The 20,243-nt window shown below is 41.8% G+C and overlaps 2 protein-coding genes across 2 annotated transcripts; one reads left to right on the top strand and one right to left on the bottom strand.

Annotated features, from left to right (window-relative positions):
- The first annotated feature begins 13,365 nt into the window (after window positions 1-13,365).
- Window positions 13,366-14,941, top strand: LOC127784166 (WRKY transcription factor WRKY76). Its single transcript, XM_052311361.1, has 2 exons — window positions 13,366-13,740; window positions 13,852-14,941. The coding sequence occupies exons 1-2, from the start codon at window positions 13,576-13,578 to the stop codon at window positions 14,668-14,670; spliced, it is 984 nt and encodes a 327-aa protein (XP_052167321.1). The 5' UTR covers window positions 13,366-13,575; the 3' UTR covers window positions 14,671-14,941.
- Window positions 14,942-15,737: 796 nt separating this feature from the next.
- Window positions 15,738-19,752, bottom strand: LOC127783955 (pentatricopeptide repeat-containing protein At5g61400-like). Its single transcript, XM_052311111.1, has 4 exons — window positions 17,768-19,752; window positions 17,561-17,663; window positions 16,091-16,349; window positions 15,738-15,995 (listed from the first exon to the last, which is right to left on the bottom strand). Exon 1 carries the CDS (start codon window positions 19,729-19,731, stop codon window positions 17,896-17,898), a length of 1,836 nt encoding a protein of 611 aa, XP_052167071.1. The 5' UTR covers window positions 19,732-19,752; the 3' UTR covers window positions 15,738-15,995; window positions 16,091-16,349; window positions 17,561-17,663; window positions 17,768-17,895.
- Between the last annotated feature and the right edge of the window lie 491 nt (window positions 19,753-20,243).

Here is a 20,243-nt window from a genome sequence, read left to right as displayed (position 1 = left end):
CGTATACATTTTACTATACTCAGATATTTATCGAAGACAACAACCATATAAAAATTCATTTCTAGAGACGGCTGGATTAACCAACCGCATGTGAAAATGTAACATTTTCTCTGGCGGTTGGTTAATTACAAGCTACGCGGTTACTTGACAAAGAAGAGAAAACTCCCCGTTAACCGAATAAACAGAAAAGAAAATTAATTGACGGCGACCTTGAAGAGAACTTGAAATTCTGGAGGGATCAGAGAAAACCAAAGCCAAAGCGACGGACGTCATTCCGCGTGACGTGCTGCGGGATGCGTCACGGAGACACGCAACGCGCGGGCGGACGCACGCACAACGTTTTTTCAGCGATCGATCGAGAGATTCTCCGTTTTTCACCGGGTCGTCTCGTCATGGCGTCGTCGTCGTCCTCTCGTACGTGGTTTTCATCACGTCGTAGTACGTATGTCTCTACTCTACGTACGTGGCGATACTATTCCCTGTTGCCTTGCAACTATTGAGGATATGACTTGAACCAATGACCTGGCCTGCTCTTGACTTGCATGCAAAATTCTCACAAGAGGCAGGGCATGCATCCCAGCAACTCGGCCACTTGTCTACAGGCACAATCTCACTTATTTTTGGAGACTTGACTATAAGTTAAGTATTGTTATTACCACATGGTGTGTTTAGGTTACAAAATACTCCAACATATAAGTTATATGTGAAATCTAATAGGCTATGTACATCCTTTGGGCACTATTGGAGAAAGTTGCTTTAGTCCTAATTTGCAACCTCCTTTTAATCTCGGGTTACAAACCGGAACCTCGAATCCAGGACTAAAGATGGGTATCTTTAGTCCCGGTTGGTGGTGTGTTTTTTTTCTTTTTTTTCATTGTTTTTACTGCTTGCATATTGATTTTCCTAAATCAAAGATTCACATATAAGATCACATATTCACAATGCAGATCAAATACATCACAAATTCTCAAAAACAAATATATTACAGATCACAGATTCACATACCATCATCCATTCATCCAAGAACACATTAATCATCAACATCACCCATGAGATCTCATCCACGAACACAATCATGAACCAAAAAAAAAAATCAAAATCACAAATCATGAACACAATCACAAATCATGAGAGCAGCATCTGCTCTGCCACCACCACGGCCGGCCACCCCTTCACCTCATCCTCTCTGCCACTCCTATTCTTCTTCTCCCCACCGCGCCCCACCATCTGCTTGTTGCGGCTGCTGGTACCCACCGTGGCTCGGATCCAGCCAGATCCGCCCACGACTGCCACCAGAGACACCGCCACTGTTGCCGAAGATGCCGTCACCACCACCAAATCCGCCGTGGGAGGGAGGCGAGAGGGAGAGGAGGGAGACTAGAGGGAGAGGAGGAGGGGGCGAGTGCCGCCGGCGAGGGGGCGGGGGAGGCGAGAGGGAGAGGAGGGAGCGGGGGGGGGGGGGGGGAGAGGTGGAGGGGTCGGAGGGAGTGGAGGGAGAGGAGATAAGGCGGAGGGAGGGGGCGGACGAGAGAGAGAGAGAGAGAGAGAGAGAGAGAGAGAGAGAGGGTCACGTGTTCGCCGTGAGGAGATAAGGACGAGTAAGGGGTGGCGTGCGGCTACAGTTTTCTTTTCAATCTTTCGTCCTGGTTGGTATAAACAACCGAGACTAAAGTGTTGATCTTTAGTCCCGGTTGCTAACACCAACCGGGACTAAACATCAAAAAGTTTCATGGGCTTTTTAACCAGGGCTAAAAATGATCTTTAGTCCCGGTTCCTATTCGAACCGGGACTATTGTGGATTTTGCACCAACCAGTAAAGATCAGTTCTCCAGTAGTGGGGTGTAGAGGCCGTTTTAATCCATCATCTAAAAAAATATGAAATCTAGTTCTATTTTAAAAATCTATTAGATAGAAATTTTCGTTGTACCTAGAGAAGTAGAATGTAAGAGTTGTACTTTTAGGTCCAACATCACCAATTTTACTTAGGACAATCCCCTAATTTTACTACCAAAAGCTCTATAATACTACTTCCAAATATCTGGTGAGGGGCTGATGTCTACCCTACCAAGTATATATGGTACCATATTACTCCGGTCTTTTACGTGTTCATGTAGTTTCAATAAAATTAGATTAAATTTCATCTGACTATAGGTATTATATGGTTTAAGTTGTACAAAACCACAAGGGTTTTGGCATGTAATACTTAACGTCGGGTATTATGGCTATAAAGTTTCACAAAACTATACTATTGATCATTTTGATTTTGATCTGCATACTTTTGAGTCTCACAATTACATCTCAAATTTATGGTTTATTTATCCATCATATAAATACTATATCCATATAATTGTAGTTTTTTTGAGATTTTGATGTAGGAGCATGTTAAATTGGTTAACAATATGGTTTTGTGAAACTTTAAAACCTTAATACTTAGTTATATAATGTGGACCATGATGCGTGAGGTTTTATGAAATTTACTTATAAAATTATATTGAAAAAGATTAAAAAACCACACCATAAGCACTTGAAGTTTGACATTCCACCTCATAACTTATTTTGTTGCTAATGCCTAGCCTCCTACTTAGTTTTATTGAAAAACCACCCTAGTACTTACATGCTTAACCGAATCAACGTGTTTTCATAAATTATGAGCTGTCAATGTGGTTTCTACCAAACTTAATTAAATACTTCTATAAGTATAGTCTCAACAATTTGATTTTTGAGATTACATAACTTGAATTGTTGATAAGAGCTTAAACGTTGTCGTCTGAGTTTCGCTATATGTAAAAAAAACAATGAAACATGAAGAATAAATCTAACACAAGCACTTGGATAAGATTGACTCGGCTACCTTAGCCTGTGGCGGCTCCATACGAACAATAACATGCTTATTTGATTAAGCGTATGTGCGCATTGAGATGGTTTTTGCAACAAAATTGAGTAGGGATGGGTATTTGCAACAAAATAACTTATAGGGTGGAATATCAAACTATAAGTGACTTATGGGATGGTTATTTCTAATTATATTTGATAAACAATTCTTATCTTTCTTATCTTTGTTCTTATATGAATATATTTCATACAAATATAGTATGAAACAACATGTCCACTTAATTAGTTGGACACACATAATCTCAAAAGGCGATATATATTTTTAATATTGATTAATGCATGCTGTAATTTCTAGGGGAGGAGCTAGAACAAAACGGAGGAGGGGATGCCACTTGCTTAATTTACTCTACTTTATATCAAGTTTAAGTTGATGCTGGTCCCTAAGTTTGTACTGAGAGAGATGCATAGATGGTGAACATAGGTGAGGTATAGCTTGATCGGGTTCGTGGGCATTGTAACTTTATTTTTGGTCTTATGGACATTGAACCAAACAGTTTTTTTTAGAACAGTTTGTTTTTTATGACATCATACGAACTGCGTCACATACACTCCATATATTGGGCGGCTTCGTTTTACCATGTCAAGTTACAGAAAAGGACAAATCAAGATGAGGTCATTTTTAGAGTTGGGAGATTAACATCGTTTTGAGCCAAGTGGAGACACATCCTTTTGTTTTCCTTTTAAGACTTCATTTGCCAGTTGACGGAGCTATCTTCGTGGACTGGTCTTGGCCGTCTCTTCCACAAGCTAAGAGCATCACCATCATCCTAGTTGTCTCTTTCTGAAAAACATACCTACTAGCTAGGCTACATAAAACCATATTGGAGACATCCTTTTTTCTTGCAACTTTTGTGCACATGCAAGAGTAATTAAATTCCTCCTCACAATTTCCTTTGGAAAATAGGGTGTACTCATAGCTAGCTAAGTTATGACCATATGATACTTGGAAAATTTGACTGCTAATGGATTGTGAAATAAAAAAAAAACTAAAAATGTTCCATTCTATTGCTTATTACTCAGCATTTTCTCTTCGGCTTTGCTATACTTTTAGCGACACATTTCTCCCCAAAATCAGTCAAATTTCTATCCATCCATTGTGTCATGTGCTTTAAATTGTTTTAGTTTCTCCCTAATGCTTGTGCTTGATTCGTCAAAGTATCGGCTAGACCAACAAAACCAAAGTACTATACATTTAGTTCTTTTAGATAATTGAAAATCTGGCATTTACTTCACCAAAAGCTATAACTACTTATTACAATGTTATTAGCTAAAAAACACCTAGATGGTGAAATAATAATTTAAAATTTCAAACCATCCATATTGTGTCATGTTCTTTAATTTGTTTTAGTTTCTCCCTAATGCTTGTGCGTGATTCGTCAGTGTCGGCAAGACCAACAAAACCAACTACACATGTTTTTTTAAGATAATGAAAAATCTAGCATTTACTTCATCATAATCTACAACCATTTATTACAATGTTATTAGCTGAAAAAACACCTAGATGGTGAGAATAATTTAAAGCACACTAAATTAAAAGAGGTACTTTTAGTTCAATTCTATTTATTTAGTCATTCGTTGATTACGCATATTACTGAAAAAGGGAAGATATGCACTACTTGAACTTCGATTTTTTTTATTGTGTACAATTACAGTGAAAATTTGATAATTACAATATGTAAGATTTAAAAATTACAGTGTAAATATATAGAATTTACAATGTAAGATATGGGAATTACAATTTAATATACGTAGTGAAAATCCTGATTGTTTTTTATTAAAAAGTATGGTGCCACAAAAGGCCTGTGAATTTTACTTTTTTATTAATTGGCGATCTGTCATGAGTGATGAAACCGTTAAAAAAATATACTACCTCTACACATTGACCTTGACTAATCTTATTCGCATGGCTGCGGAAGGGTGACGACGTCATTCATAAATAATTGTGATACGTACGTCATATTAATATGGTAGAGTTCCTCTCCTTAAGCTAATTGAATAATAAGGAACTTGCTACGAAGCTTATAAATGGTTAAATTACTCAGCGACTTTGTGACATTATGAGAGAGTGGTATTGAGTCTTCGTAGAATCAGCTTTGAAGTCTTCACATTATTAATTCCCTATATATCCATATCCTAATCCAACCATCTGGGAGACTGGAAGGGAAAACTAAACTAGCTACAACCATTTCCATTTATAATTATCTTCTATCGCGCGCATCAGAGGTGGAATCAACGTGAGGCAAACGAGAAGACCAAACTATATAAATATAGTTAAAATTGAGTGCTTATTTTATAAGTCAAAACATGCGGCGGTACGCTCAGATGGCGACATCTTCATCAATCAATTATTGTACTCCCTTCCTTTCATATGACAAGTCATTTAACAAGTTTATAGAAAAATATAATACTCTCTCCGTCCCATTTTAAATACAATCATGAGTTTTCATGTTAAACTTTGAGTGTCTGTCTTATTTAAAAAAAATTTATAATTAGTATTTTTATTGTTATTACATGATAAAACATGAATGACACTTTATGTGTGACTTATATTTTTATTCTTTTTTTAAAAAAAATTAAATTAAACGGACGATCAAAGTTGGGCACGAAAAATCATGGCTACACTTAAAATGGGATAGAGGGAATAGTACAAAACGAACATAGTATGAAAAGATAATGAAATTAATTTGATATTTTAGATGTTGCTAATTTTTCTACAAACTTATTTAAACTTAACAAAATTTGACAAAAAAAGTCAAACAACTTATAATATGAAACGGACGGAGTACTAACTAAATTATGTGTACTAAGAAAATTTTGATCAAGATAAGAGAACTTATATATGGGCCTTCAATTAGTCCTTGGAGTGTAAGTGAGATGCTGAATTTATTGGGGCATTAAATTTGAGAGTAGCATATAATTTGACATCCTAGCGCACTTCAGTGACTCACACTAGCTACTGGAAAACTGATCTTTGCTGGGTCGACCCAAAACCACAATAGTCCCGGTTCTTTTTACAGCCATTCTATGATCTTTAGTCTTGATTGGTAACACCAACCCCTGTCAGTAGCCTGTCAGAAGGCCGAGGATCTTTAGTTCTGGTTGGTGTCACAAACCGGAAATAAAGATCACCATTTTAGTCCCGATTACCAACCGGGACTAAAATTGAACACGTAGTATATAATTCCTCTCCCTTATCCTCTCCACCACAACCAGCCTCCTCACACTTATCCTCTCCTCTACAGCCGGCATCTTATCTTCTCCTCTCCTCACAGATCGATCCCTTCCTCCTCTCCTCTCCTTCTCTCCCCCCTCCTCCCCTTCCTCCTCCCATCCCTAGCCCTCTCCTCCCCCTCCTCCCCTCCCATCCGGCGGCCGGCGGCCAGCGGGTCCGCGCCCGGTGGAGCCGCACATGGCAAGCGGCCGACAGGGCCGCGCGGCAGGCGGCAGCCGCTGCCTACATCCTTTCTCTCTCTTTATTTTTTTACAATTTGTGATTCATTGAGATGTATAATTTTGTAATTCGTTGCATGGATCTGAGATGTATAATCTGTGATATATTTGATTTGTGTGTAATTTTTTAAGATTTGTGATGTATTTGATTTGTGTGTATAAGTAACTTAAGATTTGTGATGTGAATGTTTTGGGATATTACTTTGATTTGGGATATGCATCCCACTCGATTTGGGAGAAAATACAGGAATTAAACTCTAGCTAAAAAAACAATGAAAAAAAAAAGGAGACCTATTAGGATTGCCACTACCTTTCTTTAGTCCCGGTTGGTAACATCAACCGGGACTAAATATACCTTCTCTCTAGTCCCGTTGGTAACACTGGGACAGCCGCTACCTCAGTTTAGTTCCGGTAAAGGGGGTTACCAACCGGGAGTATAAACGGTTTCTCCACCAGTGTCAGGTGATTTGGTACTCCTATATATGTCACTGGAAGAGGGAGAATTTGCACCCTCCAATATAATAACAAATTATCAAATATACCCATTTTTTGGATAATGGAAAACAATATAGGCCTCTACATCCTGGCTGTATCCGGCCAATCGAGACTCTGGTGATATTGAACTAATTAAGTTGGAAATCTCATAATAATAAATAATAGTCATACTTCTATCTATTTTCTTATTCTCGAGGTTCTTTGCGTGTGCTAGACATCCGCGCATAGTTATTTATTAATATCTCTGTTATAAAATATAACAATTTTTCATTATTAGTCTGAAAAATACTTAAATTAATTTGGGGACGAAGGGAGTATTATATTAATTATTTTGTGCACAACTAATCTGCATGTCTTTCTTTCTGCGGTTTTTCTTCTAGTTCTGTACACCTCTATGAGTTTGCAACGGATATCTGGTTTGTCTAGATCTTTTGGTTTTACTAAAACTATTTTCTTAAATATTATGTAGCCTTGCAACCCCATTTTATTCGGATCACATAAAAAAATATCAATATATATGACCCGCTTTCAATGAGGGCCTGATACTAATTTCCCATAATGCTGCATATTAAATTGAATTCAAGTTCTCATTTTCCCCCTTATAATTAGGTACTACAAATATTAACTTTTACATAGCGCGCCCACAATTTAGGTAAATAATTCATTCGTGAATGGGAGTTGTGCTATATAACTTCAATTACCCAATTTAAAGGTTCAAATGCTAGTGCCCATAATTAAAATGGTTTATTATGTGTATCCATACCATGTAGGTAGAGATACTAATTTTTTTATGAAAATGGTACTAATTCTTAAGTAGACTAGTTAAACATATTAATTTACAATTACCTTAGTACTAAAATGTAACAACTTTTCATTATATATCTAGATGTCCTTGTTGGTTTAAATTAGTTGGTGCATAGAGCAAGTTTAATAGTATAGCCAACTACTGGCTCCAAATTATTTATAGCTAATCTAATAGTTTATTCATACAATAGTTATCTATAAACATATACTAAACCATTAATATATGATCTCATCTCTCATACACACATAACATATTGAAGTCCGTACTATAGCTGGCTACAAATCTGTATAGCTCGCTTTTCTTCTCTCTTCTCTTCTCTTTTTCACGTGTGCTTACAGCTGACTTATAGTCTGCTATTATACTCACTTTCAATGATTCTTAATTGTTGCATATATATCCTTGCACAGAGGTGATGACATTAACGTTTATTGGGTAAGGTAATCAAGTCCTGTCATTATTGACCTTTCTATCAGTTGGTTGGTGATAATGTTATTGACTTGACCGCGCATGTGTGATCAAGTAGCCATTAATTATCCAGTTTGATCAATTAGCCGGTTTTCATCTCGGTGGTTTCAATTCTTCCTCACTAGAAAACGTAACTATGTTTACGAATGCTTCAATGACGATTTTTTTTTCTAATTTTACGTTACAACTACATGCACGCGGATGGACACAAAACCCATGTTTTTTTTAACTACATGAGAACTATTTAATATATAATTTCTTGTATACTGCGATATTTGTAGCAACAAAATTATACTAACTTAATATCACTTAATGATATTATTTCCATCAAATAAAATTTAATTTATATTAGACTAACTGTTGGTTAAATATTCCGATAGCTTAACTTTATAATGTGTGTGTGCGTACGCCTTGTTCAATGGGACAGACGGAGTATATATATGTACTTAGGCAGCTTTAACCTTTGGATTAGCCGCTTTAACTTTTTTTCCCGTAACTGTTACTTTTTTCTGCTTTATTAGTATATAAACCTAGATTGCTGTTTTTTAAATAAAAGGCAAAGGAGTATGAGCTAAGCCGTGATACATGTACTTGAAAATCAATTTTATTAACAGAGATCTAAAAATATTTGATTTAATTAGTTGGAAGTTATAGAAAATCAAAATTCAGTTACAGTTTGACGCATCAGCGTTCGTAAAAATTCTGTAGAAAATAGTTCTGTACATATATAAATATTTTCCTATGATTTTTGAAGTTTAAAATTTCCAAATCATACAACTAAATCCAGCCGACCCATGGAGATAACATGTGAGTTGCGAGCCATGATCAGCTCATAATGATAGAGGTGGAGCTATAACAAAATTAAGGGTACCACTCGTTTATTTTCATCATATATATGTCTTTATTTTACTTTTAACCGAGTTAAATATCTAAGCTTACACTAAAGACATATATGTATGATGAAAATAGATAAATTATAACTAAAATATTTTCTCCTCAGATTGGTGAGCACCCTCTGTCCGCCCCTGCAAGCAGATGACGCCATGGTAGAAACGTCATGCAGCCACGCCATGTGAGCTTGCTCCCAAAAATGCAGTCGGTATATATGTGTACACCTGACAAGGAAACCAACGAAAAAGCGGCGAAAAAAAGGTGACGGCGTACGGGGCAGGCAAAGGGCAGTACTGATTTTCTTCCTGCTAGTAATAACTTACAGTATATTCATGTCACCCCTAGCTTGCCATTGGCCCCAATGATTAATTGTCATGACTTGGCAATTGAAGATGCTTCTTGGTCCTTTGAGTACCAAACGACTTCTTGACTTTTGTATGATATCACAGTAGTATGGTAGTACGAGTATGATGCAAGAGGGGTGACATCACGTTGATGTCATCCAATTAGTTAATGGTCTGATCGGTACAGTGTTTACTAGTCTCATGACTTCAGTTAATTAAGTCTTCGGTCGTTACTTCGCCTCCTCGCACGGTACACGTGGTTTCCAAAATATTTAATCTTCAAAAGAAAATATCTAGCTAAGATTTAAATATTTACTACCTCCGTCTATGTTCATTTTTCACCTATACCACATATATAAAAAAAACAAAATAATTAGAATACCCTTGATTCTATCAGATCTTAATATAGTTGTCCTTACTTTATCTATTTCTATATTTCTAATGTATTTATCCACCATTTTTGTGAACTCTAATATAATAATTACTTAAAAAGTGAATTTATTTCAGAACAGATAGGAATTAGTAAAGATAAACTTATTTTGTAACGGAAGAGTATTATCCTAGAGTATTAACGTAGATCGATCATCTTAAAAAGAGATGAAACCAAACACATAGTACCAAGCACATAGTATCTGCTGAGCAAGGCAATTTAACCAACCGTGTACGAACCCTTCTAGATTTTAAGCCTACAATCCAAGTTCTAGAACCAGTACACTAATAAAACTTTCGACTTTTAAGTACATTCAAATATATTTATTCCAGAGAAGAATAGTACACCCTAGTTGTCAACAACATTCACAACGACTTCTATGGCGAATTGACGAGCAACAACGCGTCCTTTTCTGTATGTAAAAACGCCAGCCAAAGACTGTGATGCGGCACATGCCGCCACCGCCGGGGGAGCCCACGGTGATAGGTGCCATGTGCGTTCTTTGTGTGGTCGCGCGCGTGCAAATCAAAGAGAAAAGGCAAGCGAAATCGTGGAAAAACTTGTGGTTTTCAATACAGAGTTTTCTAATTTGCCGGTCGAGAGGTGAAGTGGGAGGGAATTTGTTTTATATATCCTTCTTTACCCACCGGTACTGGTACACAGATTAATGATCTAGGATCTGTTCTTCTTTGAGTCAAGTCCATATGTATCCAGCTGTTTCTTAATAACAAAGGTAAAGTACACATCTATCCAACGTTATTTAAAGACAGGGACTCATGGTGATTGAAAACGTTGGATAGTTATAATAGTATTGAGAAATTGTCTGTTCCGTTTAACCCCACAATGATACTTGAACTTACAGAAATACAACTTAAAATATAGCGCGATGCTACACAGGGAAAAAAAAGTTAAAAGGTAGACTAATATTTTGTTTTACGTAGTCTCGAGAATTAAAGTTGTGTATTCTCAGTTAAACATATTGTGCAGCAGACCCAATGTAACTAGTGTTCATGGTTGCTGGGCTAGGTTGCACGCTATAACGAGTGGTATAAAACACGTGCTCAATATAATCTTGGTGGCCTATGATTGGTGGGTTGAACTGCGCACTCTAACAGGTAATATCATATAGCTTAGCTTTGTAAACTCGGAATAGTTTTCATAGGTCACATGAGCATGAGCCAGCTATGTTACTGTGTAGTTTAAATGCGAAATTTGTTATATCATGATTATTGTTAGTAATTATTGGTCATTTATCATGATAATGGGTGTTATCGACGGTCACGGATAACAAAAGCGAGGCGATACATATTTTGATGAATTTTGAAATTTCTTTGAAACTTGCCCTTTCCGGTAACTGACAGCGCACTCTCCCTCTCCCTCTCCCTCCCACGTGGCTTTTCTCTTTTAGATCATATACAATGCAAGCCACAAGCAACAGTGGTCTTAAGACGTCAAGTAGGATAGAACCACACAAAGGTCACACAACCCACAGTGAAAACCACACCAAAATGTATTTTACATTTCAGCTCCTATCTATTTATATGTCAGCCCTTGTGTTGTATGTTATTATCAAACCTATTAAAACTTTATATTTTGGACCTTACAACAACCAAAATAAATACATATGCACCCTAGACACTATGCGGACTCACTATCAGCCTCTTCCCCTCACTTTTTTACTCTCTCCCTCTCTCCCCTCTATCTCCCGAGCCATTTCTCTCCCCCTCTCACCCGAGCCACCTCTCTCTCCCCCCTCTCTCATTCTCCGGCGAGCTCTCCATCTCGGCGGCGGATCCGGGTTCTCGGCAGCGGATCCGGACGCAGGCTCGATGCCGCCGTCCTCCTCCCCCCACGACGGTGCGGACAAGCTCGCCAACGGCATGGCGAGCTTGGCGGCGGCGGGCTCGCCGAATCTGGCGATGGGGGCCACAACGCAGTGGATCCGGATGCGGCCTCGACGCCGCCGTCCTGCTCCCCCCACGACAGCACGGACGAGCTCGCCGACGGCGTGGCGAGCTTGGCGGCGGCAGGCTCGCCGGATCCGGGCGCGGGCTCGCCGGATCCTACGGCGGGGAACAATGGTGGCGACGGATCTGACGACGACAAGAAAGACGGCGAAGCGGCGGCGGGGAGTAGCGACAACGACTGCGGCGGATCTGGCGAGGCGACGACGACCACAGCGAGATGGAGATTTGGGGTAGGTGCACGGGGTGACCGGACGAGGCGACGCGCGGGGCTTTGACTCCTCCAACCGAGGCTTCGCGGCTCCTGAGCCCAGGCGCGACGCTTGCACCGGTTCCTCTTCAAGCTCGCTGACAGCCTGCGAGACCACCCAATCCCGTGCCATCTCGGCTCGGCTCCGACGTGGAGGTTTGAGATCACAGGCCAGGATCACGTGTGGTGCATGGTCTTATGTCATTCAAATGGGCGATGCCCTAGCCGAGTTACATGTTGTTGGTCCGAGTAGCAAACTTGTCCTTTTCTATATAGTTTCTGCCTCGATTTGGCTATAAAATAATATCTTTAATGTCATGTAAGTAAATTATCAGTTTTGGAGTTGTGTCCTGTTTTTTTTAATGTTTAGGAGGAAATACCACATACTTAAGTGTCTTATAGGTAATTTTGCGATAACAGAAATAGAAGACTATGGTAAAAAATGTCTTGTACAGTTGTACTACAGTTCCGTATATCGACAGGTGTAGCGTGTTCGACCATACTAGGCTCTCAAAATTTAGGGGCCTAAATTTTAGATTTCAATTCCATGAAAGGCATTTTAATATGTCTTAGAATATTATAATTTGTTTTAAAAGTTTCACTCATCTTCCTTTATCGATCTAAACAAGAACATGCTTTTTTTTTTTTACTTTGGTAAGTATTTGTGATAATCATGGCGATGATGTGAACACGCGTGCCGAACGTAAAACTATCATTTTTTTTACTTAGTAAAGACAACAAAACCATCCGTGGGTATTAAGAGCAAGTACAATTGCAAAGATATAGCTTAGCTACAAGCACATATGAAAAAGGGAGAAAAAAACAGACCATAAATTTGTAGTGTGAGAGATGAGCCAAGTATTAATGATTCAATGTATGTTTATATAAACTATTGTATAGTAGACTATTAAAGTGACTGTAGATGATGTATTAATTTTGAAAGGTAGCAGTGGGTTACTTGGCTATATTATCAAACTTGCTCTAACACTGCGGTCTTCAATTTATAAGTAATTAAGTACGGCCCTGGTAATTCTCACAATCTCACCTAGCCAATCTCTCCTCCACATACCCTTGAGGCCTTGACGTAGACCCCTGAATCAACCCAAGTGGAAAAACTATCAACAGTCCATTAGCTGAACTGAACTGAAACTGCTAACCAGTGACTAACCTCCTCACACCTCCCAATCTCGTCCACAGCATACACACGTCTACGCATGACGTACGCTTCGTGACGTAAGGCCTCATGCCCTATACGCGATTCGTGACGTGCGCTCCGTGACGTCGTCTTGACCGGGGCGGGACGACGCCACGCGCGCGTGGCGCGTCCGTGTCATGGCGGGCGTCGACAGCCAGCTCGCGCGCGCCCCCGTTTTTCCCACTCAATTGCGTTACAGTTTTCTCCCACAGATCCATGCAAATTAAAGATCACACGGTCTCGTTCTCGCCGCCTATATGTAGCGCCACCGATTCCCCATGAACCATTCAAGTGTTTGTACTTGGCTTTGCTGGCCTGTTTCTGTTTTGATTACTCGAGCTCCAGAGCACAGCAGCAGAGAGACGCGAGCTGTTCGTGGTCGTCGTCGTCGTCGATGGACGCGGCGTGGCGCGGCGGCGTTGGCTGCTCGCCGGTCTGCCTCGACCTCTGCGTCGGGCTGTCGCCGGTGCGGGAGCCGTCGGCGGCGAGGCACGAGCTGCTTGACCGGCCGGCCGGCTGCCGCGGCGGTGGGGATTCCAAGTCGATGACCAATGACGAGGTGAGGTGTTCTTGATTGATTGATTGATTGATTGATTGATCGGTTGATTGCTCCCGCGGATTCGGTTCTTGCTTGGTTTTGATCGTTGGAAATGTGGGGGGATTCCTTCAGGCGATGATCCTCGAGGCGAAGGTCACTCAGATGAGCGAGGAGAATCGGCGGCTGACCGAGGTGATCGCCCGCCTGTACGGCGGCCAAATCGCGCGGCTCGGCCTCGACGGCTCGGCCTCGCCGCCGCGGCCGGTGTCGCCGTTATCGGGCAAGAAGAGGAGCAGGGAGAGCATGGAGACGGCGAATTCCTGCGACGCCAACAGCAACAGGCATCAGGGCGGCGACGCCGACCACGCCGAGAGCTTCGCCGCCGACGATGGCACCTGCCGGAGGATCAAGGTCAGCCGGGTGTGCAGGCGGATCGACCCGTCGGACACCTCCCTGGTGGTCAAGGACGGGTACCAATGGCGGAAGTACGGGCAGAAGGTGACGCGCGACAACCCGTCGCCGAGGGCCTACTTCCGGTGCGCCTTCGCGCCGTCGTGCCCGGTGAAGAAGAAGGTGCAGCGGAGCGCGGAGGACAGCTCGCTGCTGGTGGCGACGTACGAGGGCGAGCACAACCACCCGCACCCGTCTCCGCGCGCCGGCGAGCTCCCGGCGGCGGCGGGGGGGGCCGGTGGCTCGCTGCCGTGCTCCATCTCCATCAACTCCTCCGGCCCGACCATCACGCTCGACCTCACCAAGAACGGGGGAGCCGTGCAGGTGGTCGAGGCGGCGCATCCGCCGCCGCCGCCGGACCTCAAGGAGGTGTGCCGGGAGGTCGCGTCGCCGGAGTTCCGGACCGCGCTGGTGGAGCAGATGGCCAGCGCGCTCACCAGCGACCCCAAGTTCACCGGCGCGCTCGCCGCGGCGATCCTCCAGAAGCTGCCCGAATTCTAGCTTCCTTTACAATTCTCCAATTCTTCTTACAGGAAAAAACATAGAGGCGCATTTCAATAGAGATTAGAGCTTAATCTCCCCCCAAATTTGAAAATTTTATACAGGGTAAGAATTCCGAATGCTTTTCTGCTGCTTTTAGGATGTGAATTGTACTCTCTCATAATAACCTGTTGGTCCTTGGGCCGTCGGAAGAAGATTGCGGGCTTCTATCGGGCCTCACGATCCTGAGCCCAATTGCGAGGCTCCTTGAGCTTATTAGGCCTCATGTTCTTCTTTATCTCTTTGGGCTGCAAGGTCCTCGTTATGCGCTTGTGGGCTTATTGGGCCGCAATGTCATCGGAGGGATTGTTGGGCCGAACACTCCTTATGTGGGAGCTCAGCCCACCCGGCCCAACTTAAAACCATTATGTCCAAAGCGTGACCACCAAAATCTAAATGCCTGGTTAGCATTTCACAAACCGAAGAAAGTACCAGATTCAGTATTCATAGTAGTTTAATTTAAATAAAATACCATGATAAATACCCTAGTCCTGCACAGCAGATCGGATTTCAATCACCAGAGCAGCCAATCAGTAAAATTCTAAGGGCAAGGGCAGCACAAATGCTCGACAAACAGACATAAGCATCGAAAAGACAATAAATGCTTGAGCATACACCAGACAGCTACATATATTAGACATCAAAGTTTTTAGATCTTCACCCCAAAATTTTTCACCCTGTCACATCGAACGTTTGAACATCTACATGAAGTATTAAATATAGGCTAAAAAATAATTAATTATACAGATTACGACTAATTTGCGAGATGAATCTTTTAAACCTAATTGCCCCATGATTTGACAATGTGATACTACAATAAATATTTGCTAATGACAGTAAATATTTACTAATGACAGATTAATTAGGTTTAATAAATTCGTTTCGCTGTTTACTGACAGATTCTGTAATTAGTTTTTTTATTCGTGCCCGAACACCCCTTGCGACATCCTATATAATAAGACACCCTATATAATATCCGATGTGACACGCCAAAACTTTCTACTCCTGGATCTAAACACCCCCTTACTATCTGTAAACACGAATTTCTACCACTTCTTTTGGGACAACATAAAGTGGTTAAATACACGGTAATACATGTGGCATGAGCCATTTGCAATTTTGCACATATAAACTGAGGTGCCGCCACGGAATACATCTGGCTAGAGTCATTCGAAAAGACATGAGCCATTTGCAATTTTGCAGATATAAACCCTGAGGTGTCGCCTGCCAGCAGCAGACTATGGGATCAGTTCTTACTCCTTCTGCAGAAGATAGTGTATCACAGCCTGCGTATAAACCAAGGGCATCATAGTAAATATCAGGCAAAAGATTAGTGAAGAACTTGATAAACTAAGGAGCAATGGCAACAGTGAAAACTTACGAGAGCATATCAAATATTTTAATAGCCTGGCTGATAGTCCAAAGAAACATATTGAAGTTTTGAACAGGCCAGAACTCATGCCACAGACATACTTGCATGATCAATAGGCCAAGTATGGACAGATACTGACAGATACAATACATATACACAGATTTCGATCTGCACCAAATGCAACATCCTGAAAAGGGCATCATCTGCGAACCATCCATGATATATCTTTTCTGATGGGCAGTTGGGAAAATCTTGGCTATCTGCACTTCTGCAGTTTTAAAACAGCAGCTCTGTGAGCAAATGAAGACATGCATCTATCTTAAAATGCCATTCAGAATATTCCAGGGGTGCACTATAAAAACCACAGTTATCCAATTCGAAAGTTTTAGTTGTGGAGTGTCCTAGTGTGGAATTTATGTATAGTCTACAGGCAACATGTTTAAATGGTTGTACTGCACTGAGTAGTGACATGATGAAACATGAACGAAAGAACTTTTACATTTGGTGCTAGGCACACCACACTAATTACTAGCAATCACAGGCATATGTTCCCAAACCCCAGGCTTGTAACTTCTGTTATAGGCAGGGACAAAGGGAACGGGTAAGGGTAGAAGACAGGGACAAAGGGAAGATCACTTGTCAGCACTCGGCCCCACAGCCCCAAGGCTTGTCCTGATCACCAGGAAACTCTGATCAAGTTAAACCTAACTTCATGATTCTTTATCGGTTAATTCCCAATATGGTCCCTTTATATATAGGGAGGACTAAATTGGCATCAAGGAACTAATCTCTAACTAATCTGACCTCTATCTCTTCTTTACTAGATAATCATCTAGCTCTATTTGAGTCTAACCAAGCAGTAAGAGAACAACTACCAGTTTTCTGGACCAGTTTTACATGCAGTACATTTTGCCCCATCAATTATAACTCAAATACTTAAAGATCATTCAACATAGTATACCAGCAAGAAGTCATCCTACCTTGACTAAATTTCCAAAAGAATACCATAGTTACAGCAGACATGGCATGTAAATTTAACAGAAATATTAAACTGAGCATGCATTTAACTCTCAAGTGACATGATTGATGGAACTCATTGGAAGTTGAAACATCAATTGCAGCAAAATATATGCAACAAAATTTTTGAATTGTGTTATCTAAACGCTGTCAACCCAAAGCTCATTCAATCGCATAAAACAAACATCACAAAATACAATGAGGATCATAATGTTATAAACCATATCTCATGAATAAGAATTGGCAAAGACTATAACATGCAAATTGAAGATGGTCAACTCCTCTAGTCCAGATATTCTAAAGCGTTTTTTTTTGGTAAAATAAAAAAAAGATCCAACAGCGCCAACAACCAATGCACCTAATCTCATGAATAAGAATAGGCAAAGGCTAACATACAAATCGAGCACAACATGCAAATATCAAGCTGAGATGGCTAATTAATATCTTCAATAGGCCACTTACCCTGGAAAACTCAGCAGGAGGGACAATCTACTGTTTGTCCGACCAACTGTTCGCGTTCGGCAACTCCTCCCATCTCCCAGCTTCTCACACAACGCATGTCTAGCTGCAAAAACAAAACAGCAAACAGCAGTAAGTAGCAAAATATGATAAGCTAAAAGAATTGGAATAAATATGAAAATGGTAATTGATCGATAGTATAGCAATAACCTCAAGCTAATAATTGAGTTGACTTTCTGTAGGCTGTGATCTGTCATCAGTGAGTTCAATATTATCTACACTTTATTTCCCATATGGATTTCATTAGTGACGGAGTTTCAGGTCATGCGGTGGTCAACTTATTCTCTTGACCAAATATCAGGGCAGACCATGGCGCATTTTGTGGGTTTAACACCAACCTTAACCATATCAGCATAGAGCATCATCGCATTCAAGACATAGCCAAGCATGCACAGTCCACGAATCACGAGTGTGTAAGTGAATCTATCAGGCACCATACCAGAATCTCTCATACAAGAGAAGAAGTGACAGGCTTCGTTGTATTGACCATCTATATAGAGACCATATATCAAGGTCATATATGTCACACTGTTTGCAATTGAAGGGTTTTTCTCAGATTTCTTCTGCCCTGAGTATTCCATGATGAATCTGACTGCATCTTGTACCCTATTTTCTCGGCACAGACCATCTACAAGAACTGACACAGTTATTGCGTTTGAATAAATGCCTTTCTCTTCCATCTCCTTCTGTAACCAAAAAGCAGCATCCATGTCACCATTCTTGGCATGGCCATGAATCAGAGCAGTGTATGTCACGACATTAGGTTCGACCCCTTTAGCTACCATCTCTGTGTATATAGCCATTGCTATTTCCATTTCCCCATTCTTCGAGTGCCCATCTATCAAGGAGGAGTATGTCACCACATTGGGCTCTACTCCAACCTCGCTCATTCTTGTGCATGTCACGAGAGCTTCATCCAAATTTCCACTCTTGCAGTACTCATCAATCAGCACATTGTAAGCAGCCGCATTCAGTGCAATACCAGATTGTTGCATTACTTCAAGAAACCTGGTGGCAACCTGCATTTGCCCACCATCACAGAGGCCTCTTACAACTATGCTGCAGGTGAACTCATCCGGGCGCAACCCTTTGCGAATAATCTCCTGGAAAAATGCTAATGCTTCTTGTGCGTATCCAGACCTAAAAGCTCCGTGGATCAAACTGTTGTACACAGGCACAGTTGGAGCAACCTCATACCTGGGCATGTCCAGAAATATATTCTTTGCTTCGGTTATCCTGTTCGCCTGACAGAGACCGTCAATTAGAGTGGTAAAGATCACATCATTTGGAACAAGACCACACTTCAGCAAGTCGTAATAAAACACAAGCGCATGCTTGATGTTGTCTCTCTTGAAGTGGCTGCTCATCAATGCATTGTATGTGTATAGATTAGGCCGCATCCCTGCTTCCTTCATCTCAAGGAAAAGCCCCTCAGCGTCACCAATGCAGTCCTCCTCACAGAGTGCACATATCATTGTCGTATATGTGACCACATTTGGATCAATCCGTCTAGCTACCATCTGATCCCAGACCTCCCAAGCCTTCGCCACATCGCCCTGATGCCGACACGCGTTGATGAGCGTGTTGTAAGTCACCACACTCGGCACCATCCCCCGACCAAGCATTTCGTCGAACAGCTCCCATACGCGGGCGAGCATGTGCGCCTTCACGAGGCCGCCGAGGATCGCGTTGCAGGCCGGCAATGCCGGCAGCTCTCGGAGGCGGCCGAAGACGGAGAGCGCCTCGTCGGGGAGCGCCATCTGGGAGAGCGCGATGACGAGCACGCCGAGCGCGGGGGCCGGCGACGCGGAGGTGGAGGCGAGCACCGCGGCGGCGGCGGCGCCGGCGGCGCCGGGGCGATGGCTTGGGGAGGAGGAGGCACGGACGAGGTGTTTCGTCAAACGGATGGCGTGCGCGAAGTCCCCGGACGCGGCGGAACCGTGCACGGCGGCGGCGAGGCGAGCGGCGGAGGAGGATGAGGGGGGCGGGGTGGCGGCCTGCAGCGCCGAGGCGGATGCGGAGGCGGAGAAGCGGCGGGGGAGGAGGAGGAAGCGCGGGGCGAGGGGGCGGCGGCGGAAGGAGAGGAGGTGGCGGAGCGGCGGGGAGGGCGGCATAGGGTTCGCCTTCGGGAGGGAAGGCCGCCGCACGCAAAACGGCAGAGGGTAGTGCGGTCGGATCAGAAGGGCAAAACCTCAAAAGTCAAAACCTCATTAGATTTGGTCAAACGGTCGTGATAGTGGAGAATGATGGGGGCTTCCATCCTAATTATCCGCCTAATTACGCGTCTAATGATGATTAGCACTTAATCTTCGGTTAAAAAATCAAATCTACTCATACCTATCATGATTAGCGTTTATTCGGGTATTAGGTTTGTTTTGATAATAACATTATATTTTTTTTTCAAAAATATCCCGTGTTGATTAGCATATTTTTATTTCCGTTGAAATTTATAAACTAAACTTCCTAATTGCATATATAAATCTATATAAAATTTATAAGCAGAAAAGTTTTTACAAATTATTTCCGTGAAAACTTTCTATATATATAAACAAACTTTCTGCATATAAACTTTATATATATAAAGTCTATATAAAGAAACTTCATGTATAAAAAAGGCTATATATAG

The sequence above is a fragment of the Oryza glaberrima genome, chromosome 9, assembly GCF_000147395.1.
Source record: "Oryza glaberrima chromosome 9, OglaRS2, whole genome shotgun sequence".
NCBI lineage: Eukaryota > Viridiplantae > Streptophyta > Magnoliopsida > Poales > Poaceae > Oryza > Oryza glaberrima.
Note: the sequence above shows the minus strand (reverse complement) of the source record. Positions and strands in the feature narration are given on the sequence as shown.